Source organism: Apostichopus japonicus, chromosome 19, assembly GCF_037975245.1.
Source record: "Apostichopus japonicus isolate 1M-3 chromosome 19, ASM3797524v1, whole genome shotgun sequence".
Taxonomy (NCBI): Eukaryota; Metazoa; Echinodermata; class Holothuroidea; order Aspidochirotida; family Stichopodidae; genus Apostichopus; species Apostichopus japonicus.
Window position 1 is genome coordinate 23155106 of NC_092579.1, and position 24109 is coordinate 23179214.

The window sequence follows — 24109 nt, forward strand, 5'->3', positions numbered from 1 at the left end:
ACAATTTTCCACATTAATGCATTGCATTGTAAGCTGTTCTAATACAAACGATTAGCATAGTTCTATATATATTTTGGATAATTAGCAGATCTGATGGGGGGGGGGGGAGAGACCGATGCCGGAAAGCGGAAATATAGAGGGTAATGCCCCTGATGCCCCCCCCCCCCCCTCCATGTAGCGCCGCCAATGTATGCAGGATTCAATAGATTAAATGGTAAAACTGAAATAAGAATAAAAATCCATCTCATTTTACAGTATCTCTATAATTCGATTTAGCATATAGGGAGAATATATTTAAGGATATATCATATTCTGTGGCATTCGACTATTGGTATATCCATTCATTTTGCTCTTTCCAGTGCAGCAATGAGCTGAAGCGACATCTTCAGCCTCCTGTGAGACCCGGCTTTATTTTGCCATTTTCAATAATTTGTTAAAGTGTTTCTCTCCAATGATCTAATGTTTATCACATTCAGAGAAAGTTTACGACCGGACTTTGGGATTAAAGATAAGACTAATCCAACTTAAGTAGACTTCCCTATTCAATTTTCACAATGACATATACTTATGATAACTCATAAAAGAGTGGAAGTTTCAACAGCATTGTTCCTCCCAGTTATTAGCGACTATCAGTTTCCTTGAAACGATATCGGAGAGATAGAGAAGTTATCTTTCAAAAAATGTTACAATGATTCTAATTCGTTGAGATTTGCCACCGGACAAGGTGTTGGCAAATCATGAGTAGTAAATCTGTCCAAATTGCGTCAGTTGGCGGATTTATAAACACTTCACAATGCAGAGTGTTTACGTCGACGAGTCCACAGGTTTTACGTACAGCAGCTAAGAGTAATATATATCTAACTGATCACTCTACCAATTCCAAAAAATTGTGCAAAAGGAATTGATATGTCTAGATTAATATTTTAAAGTCTTTTAATCTCCAAATTCCAATATATTGAAGCAGACAATTAATATACGGAAATCTCAAAGTTTCGTTCCAGTGAATGGGGAAGAGGGAGCCGTGACCCACTCCCCCACCTCCGAAAAAAATCGACTTTCTTCCATATGATAGTCTTACATTTTATATAAACACAAACACACTAAATCGTATATATACACCTGACGACAGCTATACTTTCACTACACGAATTGAAATGGAAATGATAGCTGCACTATTTTGCATGTGAGCTTCCTTATCAAAACTAAACTACCACATCTTTCTTAGACTGTTGCCTAGAATGGGCGTCAACCAACATGCAGTTATCCTGCCGCTAAAACAAAACTAATAAATTTGTGTCCTTTGTGAAGTATAGCCTAGTACACGGTGCCAACATCACACAATGGCGCATTCCAATTTTCAGTCAACATCGATCTATTCGTAGGCTATTGTCTTTCCTTTCCCACGTCTTCTACTCCTTTCCAAATACTTCCTTTCAACCTTTCATATCCATATTCCCCATAAACTTGCGTATGCAATATCGAGGTATCTCACCTTTCTGATATTATATAAACAGATATGTACATAATACCAAATGATGAATGTGCGAGGGCGTACTTGCTAAATTAAGTGAATAAAATGATCTTATCAGTTAAAAGTTTGGTGCGGCGTGGTATAGTTGAGTAACTTGAGTTAGCCTTGTTGCAGTTCGCCTGGCGGGGTCCATGTTGCATATATGCTACGAGACCAAATTCAAGGAGGACAGGTAAGAGGTTGCTATGTCACTGATCCCCCAGTCCCTACCATTAATCCCTCCATGCGTCTCAGAGCTTTTCGCAAGGATTGGCACAAGTGTGACACAAGGGGGTGCATGGGGGAGGGTAGTGGGTTCAGAATAGGAACTTAACCCACGTAATAAAATTGTAAAATGTAAAAGGGAACGTCGATGCGATCTCATATCCGCACCAACCGTCTCACCCCCCCCCCCCCCCCAGATCCCCGCCTTGAGATTGACCATTTTCACCAATCTTTTGAAAATATAACGGATATTTTTAGCTAAATATCATTTTCTGATAATAGTCATAAGTTCGGAATGAAAATTTCCCCAAACTTCCTTGTCCCTATACAAGTTTCTACTATTTATATTGAAACGTCTGAAAAGAAAAATGCAGAAATTTGAGCAACCATATTTGAAATTTCAATGTCAATTGAGCAAACTGAAAATTTGGATACAGTGTGTAGAAGGTTATAGTTTCTACTAGTGCGGAATTATTGCATATAAAGGACTCGTGACCTGCTCAGTCTGACTTGAAATATCTGCATAGCTATAGATTGGAGCCCTATTTTATTGCATAACATGCATGTCACATCTCCTTTAATAGACACACAGTCAATTAAGACTCATACATACACATTATACAATGGAATCTGCTTTCGTGTTGGATACTTTTCTTCAAGATTATGCATCAGCATTGCATTGGGTGTATTTGCTTTCAGTGAAGCTAGACATATTATAACGTATATGGCATTGTGCCAATTATAAGTCATTGTTACAAATTAATATACAAACTGGCAACTGGTTGAAGCATACTGATATATTACTCGTCTAAATGATCATTGCTTAACATTATATATAAATATTTAATGAAAAAACAAGAATGGTAACTTTTCAAAGTTTAAAATATTCTCAACCATGATTTTCTTTTTGTTAAAGTAATGCATAAAACCAAATCGATTGAATAAACTGTTTAAATATGGCCATTTTTAAAAACCAATGCACAAAATTCTATAATTCCATAACCGAGGACAAAAATAAAAGAGAATAAACATTTTTATATTCTGGTTTCAGCTATTAAAACCTCCTTGTAAAGCCATCATGACTCTACATACGATCATCAAACAAGATTACTAGCAATGTCTTCTTGACAAACATGTTTTTATTTAAAGATGTGTTAACCCAATATATAGTGTTATCTCAAATTCATGGTTGCGTACCATAATCACCTAAAACTAGGAATGTAATTAATTACAGGGAATGAGTAAACATCTGTATCGTTTGATTTCACAACACAACCCAATGAAACCATCTGAATTTATGTTGCACGGTTTGGACGTGAAATTTATCATTATTATGAGGATTAAAAGAATTAAAAGAAGGTATGTGTAGTGATGTCACTAGCTACATTCGTCACAGGGATTAAAAAGCTTTCATATAGCAATACTGAAGACTGGTGTACTGTCAGTATTTCTTGTAGAAATTGTCTTATCCTTGAGTGAATGTCAAAAATGACGAAGGCGGCTAAAAGCAAACTGATTTATTAGCCCATACTTCAGGAGAAAAGTGTACAATTTGTATTTTCAAAAAGTATGAAATATTTTGCAATACAGTAACGCTTGCTAAAATTTTAAATAACAATAAATATTACCATATTGCACTTTATCCTTATGAAAATTTTTACCCTGTATATCCAATTTGAGTTCACCAACAAGACGTACATACAGCTTGCAAATGCATGTATGTATTCAATTAGTACATATAGTATTTTATAGCATTTCAAAATATTTCCTCCAGAAATTGAGGATTATTAGAAAAGACAAACCTAACATATTACAAAGTGATCAACTTAATATATTTTTAAATTCTGAGTAAACTGCTTGCTGAAATTTGAGCATGGGTGACCATTATCTGGCTTTGTAGCAATACTGATCATCTTTAAGTCGAAAATTGTTAAGAAACCATATTGAGTAACTTTTATATATATATATTTATATATATATATATATATATATAACCATATTGAGTAACTTATATATATATATATTTATATATATATATATATATATATATAGGTACAGAACTGTACAACATTCAAAAAGATAAAAAAAAACTCCAAATATTCACTGAATACTACTTGTCTGAACATAGTGTAACAAATGAATATACTGTTTGACAAAAGAAAGTTAAACCTAAACTAAGTTGGTCATAAGTTGATAATATGATGAAAATTTTCCTTTTTGTACAACCATAACTTGTCAAAACTCCATTTAAAATTTATTTAGCTTCTTGTCTCTGTTATTAAGTGATATTTTTTTCTATGATATGTATTGCAGGAAGAAAGTGGAAATATGTAACTTTAAATAATGTTTTTGCATTTGGTAGTGATACCAATGTATATATATATGTTTATATATATGTATAATGATATATGTATTAACAGGCTATTCCATCGCGTTGCAACTCAGAGTTTCACGCACACATTGAGTTTCTTCAGAGGTGATCATCAGGCAACTGAATCTTTCAATGATGACTAATTCCTTTCGGGCTGTCAGGGGGCTCCTTTGAACGGTTGCCATGACATCGTTTGGATACAAATTTGCTAGGCTTGTTGATTGGTTGTAACTTTTGTTGACTCTGCTTCTTAATATGAAGTACTTTTTTTCCATACATCACTATTGTCCGTGAACTTCAACATGCTTAAAGTCTCTGAAAGTACATTTCTGGCGGTTTCAACTCTCCAATCTATTCCAAAGGCAAGCAAATTAGACAATCAAATGTCCTTGTGAGTAAAAAATCCACCCAATGGCAGTAAAAGAAGTCTTAACGTTTGATCATCAGCAACCGGTTTTCGTTTATGATTCTATTTATAGGCCAATATACTTGGCAGGAATACTTGGGAGTTTAGGCCTAAAAAAGTATGACTTCCTATCTGTTCACAGTTAGCCTCTTTGGAATAGCTGTCTGTTCTTTGATAGAACTCATTGGATCACAAAAGACACATGTACCACTACTAATAAAACACTTAAAATAACAGCATTTTGATATTTCCCCATGGCAACCTGCCCAGCAGATCCAGTCAACGTTTCATCATCAGTTTCATCGAAGTGAAAACATGATTCGTGCCCCCTCTTTTGTACTTCCAGATTTCTACTTTCGCAGAAATGGGTTCCATTTGTATATAGCTCACCAATTTTAGTGCCTTTTAACGTGGCGTCAGTGCAACTGTCTAATATTGAATCACAAAAGTCTTCACAAACAGTCAGTCTTTGATACGTATAAAATCTGAACTGATACGGTGAACATATATAACACATTAAGTAATTAATGTAACGTTGACACTTTGGCGTGGATCCTTGTAACGGTTTCATATTCTTAAAGGTTTCTTCAATCTCAATTTGAGTACAACAAGATTCATGTTTATACCAGGTACAATTCTTGACGTCTGGTTGAGGCGTTGGGGCTCGATTGTTGAAGAAGGTACAAAATTTCACTTGGGTTTCGTTCTCTTTGGTTTGATCCGTAGCATCTGGGGATCCTTCTCCCGTAGAATCTGTTGAATGTACTTGTATCTCAATCTGAGCTTTAACGAAAACAGAGAGCACACATAGTACGCCTAAGAGTAGCATCTCTTTTCGTTTTGGAAATTCCATATTGGCGTCCCGTAATGTAAGTTTTCCAGTGTTACAAATGTGTTAGATTTGCATATAACGTAACGGGATAGGCTACATGGAATGCTTACGGCCATAAAAATGTGTAGGCTTCATGTCAAAACCCTCTGTTACTAAAACAGTCATAATACCCACAATTCCCCAGAGCTTCCACAGTCGACTGTGAAGGTTATAGGCCTTTATATTGCAATTAGAGATAATTTGTTAAGAACTAACGACTGTCCAGTGAGCGAACCACAACACACGCTCAATACTGTACAAATGGTGAGTTACGAACCATCCTACCCCATGCACTTCAATGTTATACCGTAGACCTACATGTATAACGTTATTGTCTTCCTACGTCTCATGGATTCCAAAAAGCAACTAAACTAGCAATCTACGAGAACTCTCCATATGATAACACGTATCCAAAGACGTTGTGCTCATCCAAACAAGATTGTTCACAAATAGCCTCACGTCTCACTTCACAATAACAGACCTAAGAGCGTTGTATATAGTCAGTGCAAAAAATCACATCAACCGTCTGTTCAAGCGTGCCTTCCTTGCTAAGCACAATGTAAACCGTGGTAGCTAGCTGTCCTGAATGTAGTGCAATTATAGTTACCAATTAGAGGCCAGTCAAATCTTATGTTTACCAAACACATACATTTAAACAAATAATGTAAACAACTGGCATTCCAAATGTGCAGTCAGTCATGTATAATTGCATCTGAACAAAATGTATCCATGAAAACGTAACGGCACTACGCAGCAATATACACGTAACCAGTGATGGTTAGCTCTACATACGCTCACAGCTAGCCACACACAAATGAGTAATATTTAATTTCTAACGGACTATCAAATTGGAAGATTGTTGAAATGCACACACACGTTTTGAAGTGATATACTGTAATACCTAGTCCGTGCATTTCGATCGACGTACACAACAATATTCGTTAAATTGATTACTTCGGTGACGACAGCTGCGCGAGTTTCCAGTTTCGGTTAAAATAGGTTGAGATATCGACTTTTTAGTCTAAAATGGCTTGTGTTTCACGACATCGTATTATAGCTGTAGATACATTCTTCGCCGAGGATAAACTGTGATGAGGACCACATATCATATAGTATCGTACAAGAAGTGATGTAGCTTGCTACAGTAATTTTGTGTTGTCGAATTACTATAGGCCTTTTTTAATATCTGTTTTGAAGCAATTTTAATATTGAATTGGCAATTGCCATATTTATTTATGAGTTGGTGATAAGAGGCTTATTGTCAATATGTGTGCAAAGTTACAAATGAAAAATTGCAGTTGTCGAATAGATAACGTTTATGATGTTTATGTGGATATTTTGTCATAAAATTCATAATCAAAGCCGAATTTAAAAAAAAACGATAGTTTTGTATGAAACGGTCGAAATTTCGAGAAGAAACAAAGATTTTTAATGACAATGTGGAAATTTTGCACAGGAATACCAAGAACAATTCGAATTTTTTAAAGAATGAGCTCGAAATTTTCGATGACGTAGGCCTACATTTTGTCGAAACTTTGGTACAAAAAAAAAATCGTAATTTTGACATATTGCATTGGAAAAATAAATCCAACTAAAAAGAAGTTGAAAACTAAAAAGTCGGAATGCAAAGTCCAGATTTTGGGACAGAATTCGAAATTTAGGGATAATAGGCGAAATTTCGAGACGACAGTCGAAATTTCGAGACAGAGTAGAATTAGAAATTCTACAAACTTAGTTGACGTCGAAATTTCGGTATAAATAGTTAAACTTCGAAATATAAGCCGATTTTTAGTGGAAGGTTATCTTTAACCACTTGCGCGTAGCGATACCTTCGTGGTGTAAGGGGCTTCTCTCTACCCCCCCCCCCCCCTCCCAATATAAGAATCAGGGCATTTAAGTTAAACACTTGTATTGAAATTAATTTTCATGTCACCTTATAGACTCTACCAGTTGTTAAGAATCAAGATTTAGGAATAGTGACAGGAATTTAGCTGGGGCAAGGGTTCCTATCTTAACCATCATTTTCACTACATTTATGTTTAAGGCTTTGCGTGCAATTGCAAGAACTTAGAGGGCGGTAGGCACTAATTGTTCTAAGCAGAGCCGTATTTAGAGAATATACGGCCCTGGTTCTATATTTCGGCTCTGGTTCTAAATATACGGCTCATACTCCCAGAACCTATACACGAATACATACTAGTACATGTGGATAGGTAAACGCAGGTATCTCGTTTATCAGGGATCCAAATGGAGATTTTAATTAACTCTAGTTTGGAAGAAAAATTAAACAAGAACTAACAATTTGCTATTTGATTACCTGGCATGGAAAATCCACCTGAATGAATGATCCAAGCAATGCAACGCTTTGGAGTGCATCCCAATTAAGAAAAGCGCGGCTTTGAGGATTTACAGTGAGCTGCAATTCCTTTAACCACTTCACCCAACTTTCATGAAAGTTAGTTATTGGAGTAGGCTACTGAATAACAATCGCATAAGTCTTGAGGCATTCAGTGAGCTGCTTGCTACAGTTATCTTTGCCAACACTTATTCATTGGTTATTGGAGTACTGAATAACAACCACATCAGTTTTGAGGCATTCAGTGAACTGCTTGCTGCAGTTATGTTTGTCATCACTTATTAAAGTTGGTTATTGGAGACTAGTACTGAATAACAACCACATAAGTCTTGAGGCATTCAATGAACTGCTTGCATGTATGTCATAACTTATCAAACTTGGTTATTTGAGTACTGAATAACAACCACATAAGTCTTGAGAAAGACCAGGGGAGACATGGGTCAGGGGGATACATCCCTAGAGCATAGGCTCATATTGGGGGCTGGGGTCTGGGAAAATTAAGAATATTATAGTCCTATTTTTTCCTTTCTGGTGGGTTTTATTGTATTTTTTGACAATTTGAGATAATAAATAATGTATCCTTTTTTTTTAAGAATAGTGTATTCTGAATATCATAATAAAAGAAAAATAAAGACTGCAAAATGAAGGCAAAATGACATAATTGTCCATTCCCCCGACCCCACCCTGTGGAGTCAGTCTAGTTCTAAATGTCTATGAGTGGGGGCAAAAACAGCTTCATGCAGGCCTGTCTATGGTACAGATATCATATAATGATATTTTATGTACCAATATTTTCATCTGGGTTTTCACCTGGTGTCATGTGGAAACAAGACACAATTGAAAAATGTTCATTAAATACAGTGTGTTAACAACCATTGATTCTAGTCATCTGAATATTTTTTACCTTGTAGTCAATCAAGTGTATTTCAAAAAGAAAACCTTCGATAGTTGTGTTTTCAATGAAACACATTGTAAGTATGAACAAACATTATAAGAATCAACGCAAAAGTTGGTTTAATTAACCAAGTATAAAAAACAATACAAATAACAACGATTGGTTGGTTTGAAAAGACTTCAATTAGAAGCCGTAATCAAGTTTACGTTTAATTTTTCGACAAACGACTACAAAAGGTATAATACAATAGTTGGAATAAAGAGTTCATTGCCACAGCCTCATGCTATCTCTTCTTGAAGCCATATTTCTTCCGTTCGTAAAAGAGATCCGTCTTTGCGCTTCCAAGGTTCACTATTTTGGGGCATCCATCTCTCTGTAAAAGTGAGGGAAAAAAAAGGGCAGTGCAAAAATCATTTTACAGTAATGAGTTAAGCAGTGTCCCTTGAAACGAATAGACTCCACTCCTATCTCCTATGAATACTGACTGTTGACATATTAACAAACTACAAACATTGCACTTCCAAAGGGTCATCCAAATTGTGACCTCTTGGATCACCCTTTGCATCATTATCTCGTATGATATTCAGGGATGTGCCCACGCTGGGTGGCACCGCCCAGCACGAAAAATTACCGCCCAGCACTGTCTGAGAAATCGCGAATCCCGCCCAGCACTATTTTCATCTAAAATTCCGACATTCCTAACAATATATTCAACATAAATTGGGCCTAGCCTATGCCAATATCATACAGACTAATAATGCATCAGTTACGCATGCGAGAAACATTACTTACGACTCTCAATCGGTCCCTTGTAAAATTTCTTTGAAACAAACTAATAACTTTCACCAGGTTCGTAATATATTTCACTAATAAAAAAATGAAAATTTTTTAATTGTTAGCAAAACTAGTGTATGTGCTTACAAAGCTACACAAGTGCCAGCATTTGGCATCTGAGCGCCTTCAAAAATCGAAAAAATTTCTCAAAGGGGAGGGGACACCCCCTCCCCCTTAGACCCCTCCCCTAGGACGGCGATCAGTATACCTGGCACTCAGGAAATCCTGGGCACATCCCTGGATATTGCATGAATCAATGCGACAGATGGATAGTTCCTTTAGAGTTTGTAACTTCATACTGCATTCCACAGTTACACATACAGACTGATTTTACAGACATGATGCTGAAACTACCATTGACTACTATTTATCAATTACACAGCAAATCAGACACCAGAGAAACTTATCGCACACATATTTGTGACTTTGTATTGAGGATACAGTGGGCCTTCAATCTATGCTACTATAGTTAATTTCAGGCATATAATAATGCTACTTACAACTGGAATTGTGATCCTCTCTGTCTCTTTTGAAATCTGAATATTAAAGGGGGGAGGGAGATGAGGGAGGCAGTGGGGAGGAGACATGGGCAGGAGGGAAGACAACTCTTCTGAGAGTCTATAAGGTAAAGAGAGGAGCGAAGTAAATGTTAAAATATTTCTTACGTCTTTTTCCTGTATTGTGCACTCCTTACAGTAATAAGCGTCGGATACGCCCGGACCACCACAGATGACACAGCGACCCTGGTAGGAGCCGTAGTTGCATTCGTCGCAGATGCGAACTAATGTATTCGGCCGCACGTACGAATCGCAGATGACACATTTACCGTCACACTTTTCACAGAGTCTGCCGATAGCTGCAAAATAAATTCAGGGCGATAGAATGATATGTTGAGTCACGATCATGTGTTCAGCTTAGACTTAACAGAGCATTTTCATGAGACTGGTTTGCTGTATTTCAAACATGGTGACCAAATTTAGTTTTGTTTTCAATACAATATAACTATCATAGCAGTTGCCAAAATTGAAAAAAAGATGTACACTTTAGATTAAAATTATATAGTTAAGGCTCCCAGTCAACTTCAGAAATCAAACATCTGGCCTAAAAATGGTATTTTCTGAAAAGCTCTGGATGTTCAAATCATACAATGTGTAATCTAACTGTTCAGGTGAAATTTTGTTTCTCACTACTCATGCATTTGCATTTAGCTTAGATAAGCGGTTTGTCAAAACTTATTTTCCCCATTTAATTTTTGATGGTGACGCAAATAGGGACTTCTTCAAGTACTGAACCATAAGGTATCAAAATCGTTTGAAGACAATTCCGACAACCATTTATCAATTAAATGTTTCACCAAGTTTGGGTACCATTCCTAGATCAAATCCCATCCTTGGTAGGATTCTTCCATTTATGTTATTTGAATTTGAATTTATTTTCCACAATCGGAAATTCGGCTTACACAGGTCGTGAACGAAAAAAGAAAAGAAAAAAACAAAAGCAATAGTATAAGTATCAATAGACTGCGATACACATACAGTAATACAAACAAATATACAGCAAGTCCTACAAATAAGAAACTTATCTTCTCACTAGTGAATTAAATATATGGATAGAATTAGGCACAAATGAGTATATGTAGCGGGCCCTAAGTGTACGTGGTGGGCATAAACGCAATTGTAATTGTAGTGCTCAAACAAAGGGTGTGTTGGGTCTTGCATGATTTGTTTCAATTTATTGCGGACCCTCTCATGATACAAGCACTCTAACGAAGGTAAGTGAGCGTCGATTACCCGCTGCGCAACTTTCCTATGTTGTGGCTATTCGCCCAGCAGCCAGGGGAATTACAATTTATAACCCACTACTTGTCTGGCAGTTAATTAACCAATCAGAGTGCAGAGCTTAGCAGGTGCAGAGTAACACACCATCCACACTTGTTGATGAAGTTCCAAGCGATAACGGTTCAAAGAAATTGTTATTCACATTTCATTTTAGAAATCATTTGATGAATGACAGGTATTCAATAAACATGAACAATGTTCTGTCCACATCCACAGTTTAAAACATTCTGGTGATGAGAACCTGCTCTCCTATTGTTAGGTGCCATTTCAATAACCACCTCTCTAAATCTGCACGCGCAAATAACTGGTTAATGAATCTATCTGTACTATGTGCATATAACTAGATACATGCGGTTCCATCTGTGACCAGCTGCCAAGGGAAGAAGCAACATAAGAGGGCAGTTCGCATTATTTTCTGCTTGCTTGGTTAAAAATTGTTATGTTTCTTATTCATCCAGGTGACATGGGAATAAGGTAATTTTTTTCCTTATACTCCCAGCAGAGGATGAATAGCAAGCACTAGTGATGGGAATGGTCCAAAAATTTGCTCCCAGTACCTTTTTGCTAATTTTGGTCGGTTTCCCAGGTACCCATTCATTACGCATTCAACATACAAGTTGCTAAAACCCAACTCAGCTAACTTTATGTATTCAACACATTCGATGGTTTTCCCCGATGTTTTTTTAGTGATCTATGAAAAAGTTTTGTAACTCTTTCAAGCCTAACAGAGCAATGCCTCATTGAAGGAATTTCTCTTAAACATGTGGTTTGTGTTCAAAATTGAAAAATTCCTTAATTCATTTGTTGGGGTATAATTGCATAAAATTGCTAAAATTAATCACTGGGAGACAGTTAACAGAATATTTTGCAACCAAAACTTTCTTACAAGAAAGTAACAGTACTTATACGGCACCGCGACATCACACTTGCGCTAGGACTATCCAACATGTTCTTTCATTGTTCTGCACAGTAGGGCTAGCGCTCAAAGAGGTCCCCTCTATTGATACATTAGTTGGAAAGTCCACAGAAACTACAACAATCAACCCTTGTTTTTGTTACAGTTGATCAAAACTTTCACGAGCAGGAAAAGTAACAAATACTTAACAATACTTAACAAATACTTAAACACATCAAAATATATGGGATCATGGGAATAACACCAAATGATGAAATTAAGGAAGAAAGCTCATGAATTTTTCCTCCCTTTCATTAATTCGAATAAAAATGTAATTGGAAATGGAGAACGATGTTTGTATCTGTTCGAATTTCTGAGCTGGGTAGAGACGGCTTAGACCAGGTTGTAATTTTTCGGTGGGCCCACCGGATTCCTGTTTCCATCACTAGTAAGCACTAAACCTTATTCGTAGCTGCCATGCGAATAGCAAAATATGTTTCTCTTAATCTTATTCCACCAGCTGCATAGTCGTGACCTTTATTTTAACCGTATAGGGCCTATATGTGAAGTGTCATCAATATGACAAGATGACACCCCACTATTCTGTAAAAATCCCTACCTACATTAATTATACTAAGTAAAAGGATGTGAAGTGTCTCCCCGCTATCAACCCTGGCAACCTAGAAGTTCGGACAATATATTCCCAAATGGAACGCAGTCGTGGTCATTTATGGGGTAGGGATACAGCACAGTATTCCCGTTTTCGATTCGCGGATCTGGTACCACTGTCTTACTTACTGAATAGGACATGTTTAAATATATTAAACCAAGAGGCCTAGGTCTATAGCATACACATTACATATAATTTGGGAGATAAACATTCACGAGCATTTTCCAAGCAAAATTTTATTACCGACGCCAGGCTGTTTTCTGCAAAAAATTAAATCTGGGTGATGCTTAGCCATTTTTATACGAAAAACGATTGAGTAACACGCACAATAATGTAATCAGAAACTGCACCAGCACGCGATAAAAACGGTGTGTGTGTAATCTTGGGAGGCCAGAATGATATCATGAATATATGTTAAATTGCCATTGATTTGGTGTTGCAACCAAAATCAAGATGGCAGCTTCCATGAATCCGCAGCGTGAGAAAAAGCAAACGAATCCCACCGAACAGGAGAGACAAGCAAGTGCAAAGGAAGATACAGAACCGTCGTCTTTAGAAGAGGAAATCCTAAATGAACAGAAAAATGTTACCTTCTCATCTCTGGTAGGTCAATGTTTAGTTATATTAAGGCACAACAACTATACGTAAGGCCTCATGTAACATTAGGCTGAGCAAACTAGTGTAGTAGTAGTACTAGTGAAAAGTACTACTAACTACCACTAGCCTAAGGTACTTCTAGTACTGTAGTAGGCCAGTATTAGTATAAGTACTGTAACAGGACGAATCTGTGGCCTACTGCCATTCATTGTAACTAAAGATATTTTGTGCTATGAGACATATGCAAGAAATTTCTATGCTCCACAAAATATTATGTAGGCTAAAGCTAAAAGGGTGTGAAGACTCGCGCAAAAAGAAACGTCTAATGCCGGTAATTTGACCTAGTTTCGAATGAGGTGTAATAGAAGTTTTAAGCACCACCATCTCCCAGAAAATACACACACAGCTTGCTACCGTCGGTAATTAGACACTAGTGTTAAGTCAGTACATATGCTGCCGTCAATACCCACAGCATAGTATACAAACGATACAGCGATGGACATCTCAGGTCCAGCTAAAGATAACAAGGTATCACGTTTCATTACTGTCTGCATTTTGTAGCGACACGAACAAAACATCACTTGCAAGCAACAGAAAGTTAACTTTTTCAGACGGCCGCACGCGGTTTGGGGCGAGTCTTCAATGCCTTTAAGAGCAGGTACAGATCACTAGGCTACTGTCAGTGCAACTGATGGTAACAGGAACCAGGGCATTGGACCGAAAAAAAAAGTCACTAATGGTTATCCATATTCAATTACAGTTTTATTATCAAGTCTATACTGTAGTTGTCTTAAAAGTACATTTTACAACAGTTTCAGAAATTCAAATCACCATAGATTGCCTTTCTTGTATTATCTACTCTGACTGTACATGTAACATGTGACCAGATTTGTTGTGAGGCAGACAAATAAGTGATTTCAAGAAATGTTTTCTGTCATCTTTTTGTGTAGGGCGTCGTCGATGTTCTATGTGATGCCTGCGAAAAACTGAAATGGAAACATCCTTCCAAAATTCAGAGGGAGGCCCTCCCGCTTGCACTTCAAGGTAGGAAGTACCAGAGAATTTATTGTGCATTGATTTTATGTTTCGGCTTTATTCATGAAAAGCAAAAATCTCCAATAAACCAAATTTAAGCAAAAATATAATAAATGTTCAGCCTTGAGCCCTTTTTCTTGCCTATAAAACAGTCACTCTTTGTGCTTGGATGATGTAAGCCCTGACTAATGGAACTTCCCAGAATATACTATTCTTCTGAAATGTTGTATTTATTACCAATATGTGGTTGAAAACAGGTGCTTGGGTATGGAATAGAAGTTTGATTTCAGTCACTGACCACAGGAAACAAGTCTTGTGAATTCGGTAATGGGTATAAATGAAACCAGTTATGAGGTTGGCAAGTGGATCAATATGCCTCATTTAAATAGCTCTGTTTTTATATATTTTTTTGAAATCTCCGACTTCTTCATCCCTCTGAAAATACAGAGGAAATGTTTTGCTTTTGTTTTAACAGGGAAGGATGTGATTGGCTTAGCAGAGACAGGCTCGGGAAAGACCGGTGCATTTGCCCTTCCAATCCTCCAGGCATTGCTGGAGAACCCTCAAAGGTTGTTTGCACTGGTACTTACCCCGACCAGAGAACTAGCATTCCAGATATCTGAACAGTTTGAGGCTTTGGGTTCCAATATTGGGGTGTCATGTGGTAGGTGATTTTCTTTCTCTCCTCATCAGTGTGGTTAAATGTGTGATGTGATTATTGGGTTAAAAAAGGAGATCTATGAATGGGTACTATCTTGGAGCAAGAGGTGTTAGTGTTAGTCACTGTGAACAGTCAACAGTGCACAGTAGTTGACAATGTAGTATATCCATGATGGCTCGTTGTAAAACAATGTGAAGTAGATTAGAAACACTTAATGTGGTCTTTGGAATAGGATATATATTGTGCATAATACATACAAAGGAGAGTGTGTATTACTGGTTACATATCAATGTGGAGCCAAGGTTTGTGGGTCGTACAGAAGCTGTATTGTTGATGGTTATGGTGTACTGAATTCAGTTTGGGGGAGTGTTTTGATATTTAAAGGATTTAAGAATGAAGGAAGGTGGGGGAGGTGTATGTTGGACACTAGCAATTGTGTGAGGATCTACATCACACTCTGCCAGTAGATTTGAAGTGTAATTTTTTTTTGCTACCTGTTTAATGATACTTTTATAAACTTTGTGACGTGTCGTTTCTCCTTTCTCTTTAAGCTGTCATCGTGGGAGGTATCGACATGATGACTCAGTCCTTGCAGCTTGCAAAGAAGCCCCATATTGTGATCGGTGAGTTTTATTTATTTGGCTTTGGTGTTCCAGTGGCATGTAAGGCTTGCTTTCCCTGTAGCCTCCTTTTGGGGTTAGTGTATTAGTTAAAGCTAATTTCTGTGTTACTACAGAATGCTTCACATCTTCCAAATAATTCTAGAACATGAAAAAAAGAAGACAAAGAAGAAGGAATAAAAATTGCTTTATAACATTATTTGTTTCATTTCGTATTTTTAGGGGAGAAGGAGGTTTACTTTCTAACAGCGTAATGTGGGGCTCATATCTTCTTCAGGGTAGATGAAGTTAGGACTAGGCTTCTTAAGACTCTTTCACAAAGTTCAATTTATCTTGAATTATTTGTTTCCAGTATGCACATATTAGTAACTCATTGTAGAGTTTAAAGGATTGTAAGAAGGTTGTTTATTCTCATCGAGTGCTCAGAAAAATCATGACCCGGTTGGTCTCTCTTAGGGGTAGGGGCCAATACTTTCATCGATTAGTTTACCTGAATTGGAAGTACGCCAGGGCAGCAATTTGTCAACATTTAGGCCCACTTCCCAGGGCCTTTCTGCGAGGACCGAGTCGTGCTCCAATTGAAACCCACCCTTCAGAATCGATGCCCAGCATGCAGGGATGCTGACGTGGACCATGGATTTGAAGACATGTGAAAAGTCCTGGGTTGCTCTAGAATGATATTATAACATTAGTAGTGAATTGCCAACAGCTGCTTTGATTAGCATTAGTAAATACATACTGTATATAAATATTTATGTTTACTCTGGGATTTTGTTTGAGTCATCCCTATTATTTCTACTTGCTTATTTCTGTCACTTAGCAACCCCAGGGAGACTTGTGGATCACTTAGAAAACACGAAGGGGTTCAGCTTGAAAGCTTTAAAATATTTGGTAAGTTTGCATATGGTTTGTATTTTTTAAATTTATTATGATTTTTTTTTATTTTTTATATTTTTATATACATTTTCTATACTACATGAAGATTGTTGATTGTTGGATTACATTTTCCTCTTCAAGATAAGAAAAAGCAAAGCCTTATAAAAACTACAAATATTGATTGAAAGTTACTGGTGATTAAGAAAACAATGTTTGCTGGATCAATTTTGATTATTTAAGATGTCATCAAAGCTTTTCCTTTCTCTGGTATCTAGTATTTCCAAGCTGATTTTTAATTGACATCGTGCTATTAAAATACCACATAGTTCTATTGTACCCAGGGTTGTGTGTGAAAACCTTTTTTGCCCCTTTGTGACAGTCGCTTCGATCGCCTCTTATTTCAAGTTTGTCTCTTTCTCTTCTCAAGGTGATGGATGAGGCTGATCGAATCTTAAACATGGACTTTGAGGTGGAAGTGGAAAAGATCTTGAAAGTCATTCCAAAGCAGAGGAGGACATACCTTTACTCGGCAACAATGACCAAAAAGGTTTGTTGAAATCTGACACTTAATTAAGTAGGATAATTGCCATCCCAATGGTGGCCCCTGCCTTCCATCGTCAGCGGAGGGAAATATTTCAGTCGGGGAAAATGGTTCAGTAAGGAGAGGGGATATATTTTAGAAACAGACCACATCTACAGGTATAACCCCCCCCCCTCCCCCCATTTCAACCTAACACCGAAATCAACCATTAATCATAGACCTAATTTGTAGTCTAAATATGCCTCAGACTGCGCTGTTGATAACTTAACTTTGTTTTTTTCTCTGCGAGGACCCCCAGATCCCCCTTAATGGGAGTCAGCTTCGATTACCCCAAGGCCAAGCACCTCAGCCTCATTTATAAAACTCTTGATTTGCCTCTGACCTTTCCAAAAAGGTTCATGCCTCTGCCTTGATCAGTTGGGAGAAGTTAGACATTTGTCCCCTCTTTCCCCCCCCCCCCCCCGCCCTACGTGTAGGCTGCTGACATTCCATCAATCTTTGCTTTTCATCTTACAGGTCGCTAAGCTGCAAAGAGCCTCATTAAATGATCCCGTCAAAGTGGAAGTCTCCACAAAGTACCAGACGGTGGAGAAGCTCCAACAGTACTACTTATTCATGCCTGCAAAGTTCAAGGTTTGTATGGTACACTGTTTCTCCATGTGCCAGTGAATGCCCTGTTTTTACTCTCAAGGAGATGGTAATATGTTACCATATGATGTCAGTTTTTTTTAATGTTGATAATATATGGATCATGAAGCGGGATAAGGAAAAACAATTTGATGTGTTTGGCCATGTATCATAAATTCATAAATTTGCACCATGGTCTTATTAAAAAAATGGAAGTAGTTAAATTTGTTTAAAATTGTTATTTCTTAGCGATGAAACAAGCTACGAAGGATTTAGTAAGGTACTTATTCTTTGCACCTACTCTGCCTTACATCTTTCCTCTGATTCTGTCACAAAAGCCAAAATCATACTTCACAAAAATATTACTTTATGTTGGTACGGTACATGTTTCATACTTTCATAACGTGAAATTGTCGACGTTCCGTTCTCTCTTTATGTATAGGATTGCTACCTTGTTTCCATCCTCAACGAGTTGGCTGGCAACTCCTTCATGGTCTTCTGTGGTACCTGTAACAACACTCAACGGACGGCACTGATGCTGAGAAATCTTGGATTGACAGCAATACCCCTTCATGGTCAAATGGGACAGGTGGGGTTTTGAGGCAGCTTTAACTTGCTGAGCTTGATCGTTTATTCGAAAATACTAGATGTAGTTTATCAAGCATTAGCAAGACCTTTGAATGCTGATTTGGTGGATTTTACATGTAGTTACCAGCTACATGAAATTGATGTTTAGTTTAGTTTAGTAGAATAAAAAGGATCAGGAGGGACACTCAAGTCCAGGACCCTATAGATGAGAAAAAAAAACTGAAGACATCAACACTCAGACCCTAATTACAATGCTTAAAGTGCTTGTCCATAGCATTCTTAAACCCATTTGCACGACTTGCAAGTACAACTTTCTGAGGCAAACCGTTACACTCATTCACAACCCGATTAGAAAAAAAGTTATGCTGAATATTAATCCTGCTTTGTGACTTTTGGAGTTTAAGATGATGACCTCTGGTATCTTATTTGGAATTAGGAAAGATTTGCTCTTCTCCAAAAAGTTTCTTATATCAGATGGAAATTTTTTATTAATGCTTGACGTTCAAATATTTCAGAGCTGGGGTTTGCAATTGAAGTTCTACAAGGGTCATATCAAAACGGCCAGAGATACACCAAAGGCCTCACCATACTGTGTACCCTGTTAGAAAACTTGCAGGTGACATGGAATATTTGTTTTGTGGGTAGCTATGTGGCAGTTTTTAATTTTTATAGGTCAAAATGAAATATTTCTTGATCTGCGTATATGGCCCGCAGGCCCGCCTAACGAGAATCCCTCTTGTACAGTTTTTGATGTCTGTTTCTTTCGTTTTATCCCTTCAAGGTCAAACGGTTAGGCTCGTTGAACAAGTTTAAGTCGAAGAGCCGATCAATTTTAATTGCTACAGACGTTGCAAGCAGGTGAGCTGATTTGGTTAATATTTTTATTAAAGTTAGTGTAAAAATAACTTTCTAAACAGTTTCAGTAAAGTAATTCAGATAATGGAAAGGTGACAACAAAGAGTTAAATATAACGTCTTCTCTTTACATCCTTACATACTGAGCTTGGAAAAGAACTCTTTTCACAATTGTGTCCACAAGAAAACTCTTTCACATGAGTTGAAAAAGGTGGATGATTTCCTTCAAAATGATGACAACGGCAGAAAACAAAAAATAGAGGAAATAAAATAGGAAGGCGTGTCTGTGTATAGGTTTATGAATTTATTTCTTTAGTTTTTGTATGATCTATTTACATACAGTTGCCATGATAAACTCCACATTGACAGGGTTACTGTGATCCTTGTAAGATCAAAAATTATATTTTTACTTGCTCCAACGTTTGTTTTCCTCTTCTTTGCGCAGAGGCCTGGACATACCCCACGTCGATGTGGTCATCAACTTTGACATACCGACGCACTCCAAGGTAAGGGAAGCCTTGTGGTTATTTATTTTACCCATGGTGTGTCAAAAACTAGATCTTGAAGAATAATGTTACATGCGATCGACATTCATTCAAGCGAGCTCTTACCATTTTTTTCCCCCATCCTTTCTCCAGGATTACATACACAGAGTTGGAAGGACTGCGAGGGCCGGCAGGTCAGGAAAAGCGATTACTTTTGTATCGCAGTAAGTATGTCAGAAAATTTTTGTTTAGCGGTGCTAGAATAGATGTAGTATCGTTAGAATCTAGAGAGGTGGATGTCAAGACCTAGTACACTTGACGTATAGTTTATTGCTTGTGAGAAGAGGATGTTCATGCATTATTTAAATTCATTGTGATGGTTTTCTGTAAAATGAAGGACAGAGGGTTTGGTTCGAACATGAATGTCGGGAATTTTTTACAAGATTGGAACGAAAATTTTCTTCTTTTTTTCTCTCAGATATGATGTGGAATTATACCAAAGGATAGAGCAACTCATTGAGAAGAAACTACCGCTCTATAAGACGGAGGAGTCGGAGGTGATGTTACTCATGGAGAGAGTGTCTGAAGCTCAGAGATTTGCTAAAGTGGTGAGAACAAAATTATGAAACTAAAAATTTGGTTTATTGCAAAACTCAAAAGATTCAACCATAGCAGTGGAGGTTTACCACACCATACTCAACAAGTCTATGTACAGCTGTACACAGCTCCATTTAATGGTTAGAAACGATGGATTTAGCCATTATCATTCAAGGAGCATTTCCGCACCATGTTACAAAGTGTGTGTGCAGCTATTCACAGCAGTGGCAAACCTAGAATGGTTGGCACCTGGGGGATCCTTCCTTTGTCACCCCATGCAGGGGATTCCATTCTGAGGAGGTTATAGGAGAGGGGATGTCCCTTTAAGAAATTTTGGTGGCTTAGATGCAAAATGGTGCTTTCTTTAAACTGTATTATATACCCACTTGGTATGCCACTGGTTCACAGCTCTGTTGTAGGAACACAACAGCTGTAGTGAAAGCAGCCTCTAGTATGACCACATCATGTGCAAGTCACAAGTCCTTTGATAGTTATGAAGTTTGATAGCAGGAATCATTTTTGGTGATGCATACAAGTATAGCCTGGAGCATCATCACATCATGCTGTGAGTCTGTGTGTAGTTGCACAAACCATCACCACACAATGTGAGAGTCTGTGTGTAGTTGCACAAAGCATCACCACACAATGTGCGAGTCTGTGTGTAGTTTCACAAACCATCACCACACAATGTGAGAGTCTGTGTGTAGTTGCACAAACCATCACCACACAATGTGAGAGTCTGTGTGTAGTTGCACAAACCATCACCACACAATGTGAGAGTCTGTGTGTAGTTGCACAAAGCATCACCACACAATGTGAGAGTCTGTCTGTAGTTGCACAAACCATCACCACACAATGTGCGTATCTGTGTGTAGTTGCACAAACCATCACCACACAATGTGAGAGTCTGTGTGTAGTTGCACAAACCATCACCACACAATGTGAGAGTCTGTGTGTAGTTGCACAAAGCATCACCACACAATGTGCGAGTCTGTGTGTAGTTGCACAAACCATCACCACACAATGTGAGAGTCTGTGTGTAGTTGCACAAACCATCACCACACAATGTGAGAGTCTGTGTGTAGTTGCACAAAGCATCACCACACAATGTGAGTCTGTCTGTAGTTGCACAAACCATCACCACACAATGTGCGTATCTGTGTGTAGTTGCACAAACCATCACCACACAATGTGAGAGTCTGTGTGTAGTTGCACAAAGCATCACCACACAATGGGTCTGTGTGTAGTTGCACAAACCATCACCACACAATGTGCGAGTCTGTGTGTAGTTGCACAAACCATCACCACACAATGTGAGAGTCTGTGTGTAGTTGCACAAAGCATCACCACACACTGTGCGAGTCTGTGTGTAGTTGCACAAACCATCACCACACAATGTGAGTCTGTGTGTAGTTGCACAAACCATCACCACACAATGTGCGAGTCTGTGTGTAGTTGCACAAACCATCACCACACAATGTGAGAGTCTGTGTGTAGTTGCACAAAGCTTTGTTGATATGAGCAAAGTCATCGTTTAGCAATGCTCTCAATGGATGTTTACAAGAGAATGTTTGTAATCTTTAAATCAGTATCATCAGGGTCTTCACCTTGAAAATTTATAGGTTTATCTGGAATTATCTCGGAGAAAAATTACCTCTTTCATAGGAAATGAGGGAAAGAGATGAGAAAAAGAAGAAAGGCAGAGGTGGACGGAACGATGACTCGGATACAGAGGAATCATCGGGCCTGAGGAAGAAATTTAAGAAGAAACGATAACGGGAGCCGAGAGAAGTTAACACGGCAACAGAGTCTTTGTTACGAAGGTGGGACAGAAAGACAACGCGGCAGCGATGAAATAGGAAGATAGGCTCAAAAGCAATATATTTACATCAACCGTGTGCTAATGGAAGCCATTCTGCTACTAGGTAAATCTCGCAAGGCAATGATTTACCAAAGTTAACTGGGACTCTTGCTGTGGTGGAATTTTCATTTCAGTGTTGTTGTTTCTGGTGAAGCAAACCTTTCTGGGACACTGTTGCAGAGGATTGAGTGCATGGCTTTGTTCTAAACCGGGGGCAGTAAATGTGGAATGACCAATTATCGGTCGGTCGTAGTGTATTACAAAGATTTGTAAATGTGATTGTGATCATGCCAGATTAAAACAGATGACTACCTAATTGGCTAAAAAGACAGTTGTCATAACAACTGCCTTTCTAATTATGGAAATAGGATATGAAAGATAGCATTCACATAGAGAAAACGCTGTCCAATAACGGAGAACATTGTTTTAAGTGACGTTATAATTAAGTATGGTTAGAATCTGGAGAGGTATATGGTAGTAAGACCTACTTCACTCCATGCATAATTGGTTGCTTGTGCGAATTCATTGGGATTGATTTCTGGAATACGACCTTAACATGGTGCTCGAGACTCTTGCTGTGAAGGACATTGTCCCAATGCTACATAAAAGATTGATTTTGTCCACTAGGATTGTTGTGTAATGTAAAATTATGGTTCTTTTATGTATAATAATGTAAGGTAGAGAGTATTTCAGATACGGAACATTAAATTCACAGCCTGTAGTGACAAATTAATATCGGACTTTATCGATATCTGGCAGGCTTTATCGATAAAAGTAATGTCGCACACGCATCGAGGGTGATGGAGATGTGAATCATTGTTCTTCTATGAATAATAACGTAAACAAAGGTTAGTATGCTTCACTGAAGTTACATTCTAAACATTGTCACTCAAAATGATAAAAGGCAAAATATATAAAATCAGTGCAGAAAATTTGATGATTTTGTTTGCAGTTTATTTCACTTCAGCTATTTTCATCTCAGACATTCCTAGATTCCTAAGCCACCACCGTCACATAACCTGCTTGACCCTACCAAGCAAGAGACGCAAAAAACACAAGGAAAATCAAAACTAGAGTATCCTCAAACCTCAGAGACAGACCACTGAAAACAATTTTGGAAAGTAAATTTTTAGGTTAGCCAATAAATTCCATAAAATATTTGAAAACAATCGTGTAAAATATTTTTGTATAAAGGAAATTAACAAACAAACTATTTATTTCAGATTATATGTTGATATTTTCTAATATCAGAGTAAATTGAGGAAGACATGATTTTTATATCAATTTTCACCAAAACGTTAATAGTTTTCACCAAACGTTCTCATTAATGGCTTTTTTTCAGTGATTGTCAACTTTTATCCAACCAATTTGGTAAAAGTGTTTAAAACAAAATATCCATAGTAAGAATATTAATGGGAGATTAGTCATGAGTCCATTTGAATGTGAATGTTTCATCTTTTCCAAACAATTTTTTTGTACATAATCTTTATCACATACTAATAAATTACTGATTAGGAATAATCATTATTTTGGTCTGTACAGTCATATTAGATATAAATAAAATATAATACATAATACACATTATGCAGCAGTTTAGCAAGATGCACCGTTTTTAACTTTTTTCATTCAAGTCAACATTTTTTTGCCTCAATTCCTGAGTTGATCACATAACTTATGAAAAGATATATGAAATCGATGACAAAATTAGATAAATAGAAGTTCACAACTTCTTGTATTAAAGGTAGCAAGATTTGGTGCAGAGCTCAGATAACAATTGACCATAAATATTAATATACATATATATCTATATTAAAATAACCAAACACAAAATTGCTACAAGATACACACACACATATATATACATATATATATATTTCTATATATATATATATATTT

General features: G+C 37.3%; 2 protein-coding genes across 2 annotated transcripts; one reads left to right on the top strand and one right to left on the bottom strand.

The window, feature by feature from the left end:
- Positions 1 to 8797: 8797 nt before the first annotated feature.
- On the bottom strand, positions 8798 to 13267 carry LOC139959477 (PHD finger-like domain-containing protein 5A). Its single transcript, XM_071957135.1, has 3 exons — positions 13115 to 13267; positions 10134 to 10324; positions 8798 to 9007 (listed from the first exon to the last, which is right to left on the bottom strand). The coding sequence occupies exons 1-3, from the start codon at positions 13164 to 13166 to the stop codon at positions 8918 to 8920; spliced, it is 333 nt and encodes a 110-aa protein (XP_071813236.1). The 5' UTR covers positions 13167 to 13267; the 3' UTR covers positions 8798 to 8917.
- A 23-nt stretch (positions 13268 to 13290) lies between these two features.
- Positions 13291 to 23761, top strand: LOC139959471 (probable ATP-dependent RNA helicase DDX47). Its single transcript, XM_071957129.1, has 13 exons — positions 13291 to 13474; positions 14419 to 14512; positions 14979 to 15167; positions 15716 to 15787; positions 16605 to 16675; positions 17088 to 17207; positions 17718 to 17834; positions 18271 to 18417; positions 19198 to 19274; positions 19716 to 19776; positions 19909 to 19979; positions 20234 to 20363; positions 22018 to 23761. The coding sequence occupies exons 1-13, from the start codon at positions 13325 to 13327 to the stop codon at positions 22126 to 22128; spliced, it is 1410 nt and encodes a 469-aa protein (XP_071813230.1). The 5' UTR covers positions 13291 to 13324; the 3' UTR covers positions 22129 to 23761.
- Positions 23762 to 24109: the final 348 nt, after the last annotated feature.

Bases quoted from the DNA above. Each gene is read 5' to 3' on its own strand.
- LOC139959471 (XM_071957129.1), top strand. From the start codon at position 13,325: ATGGCAGCTTCCATGAATCCGCAGCGTGAGAAAAAGCAAACGAATCCC. The intron at 15,788-16,604 runs GTGAGTTTTATT...TCTGTCACTTAG, and splicing joins GAAGCCCCATATTGTGATCG to CAACCCCAGGGAGACTTGTG. The intron at 17,835-18,270 runs GTTTGTATGGTA...CTTTATGTATAG, and splicing joins TCATGCCTGCAAAGTTCAAG to GATTGCTACCTTGTTTCCAT.
- LOC139959477 (XM_071957135.1), bottom strand. From the start codon at position 13,166: ATGGCTAAGCATCACCCAGATTTAATTTTTTGCAGAAAACAGCCTGGC. The intron at 10,325-13,114 runs GTAATAAAATTT...TTTATTTTGCAG, and splicing joins CAGAAAACAGCCTGGCGTCG to CTATCGGCAGACTCTGTGAA. The intron at 9,008-10,133 runs GTAAGAAATATT...TCACTTTTACAG, and splicing joins GCACAATACAGGAAAAAGAC to AGAGATGGATGCCCCAAAAT.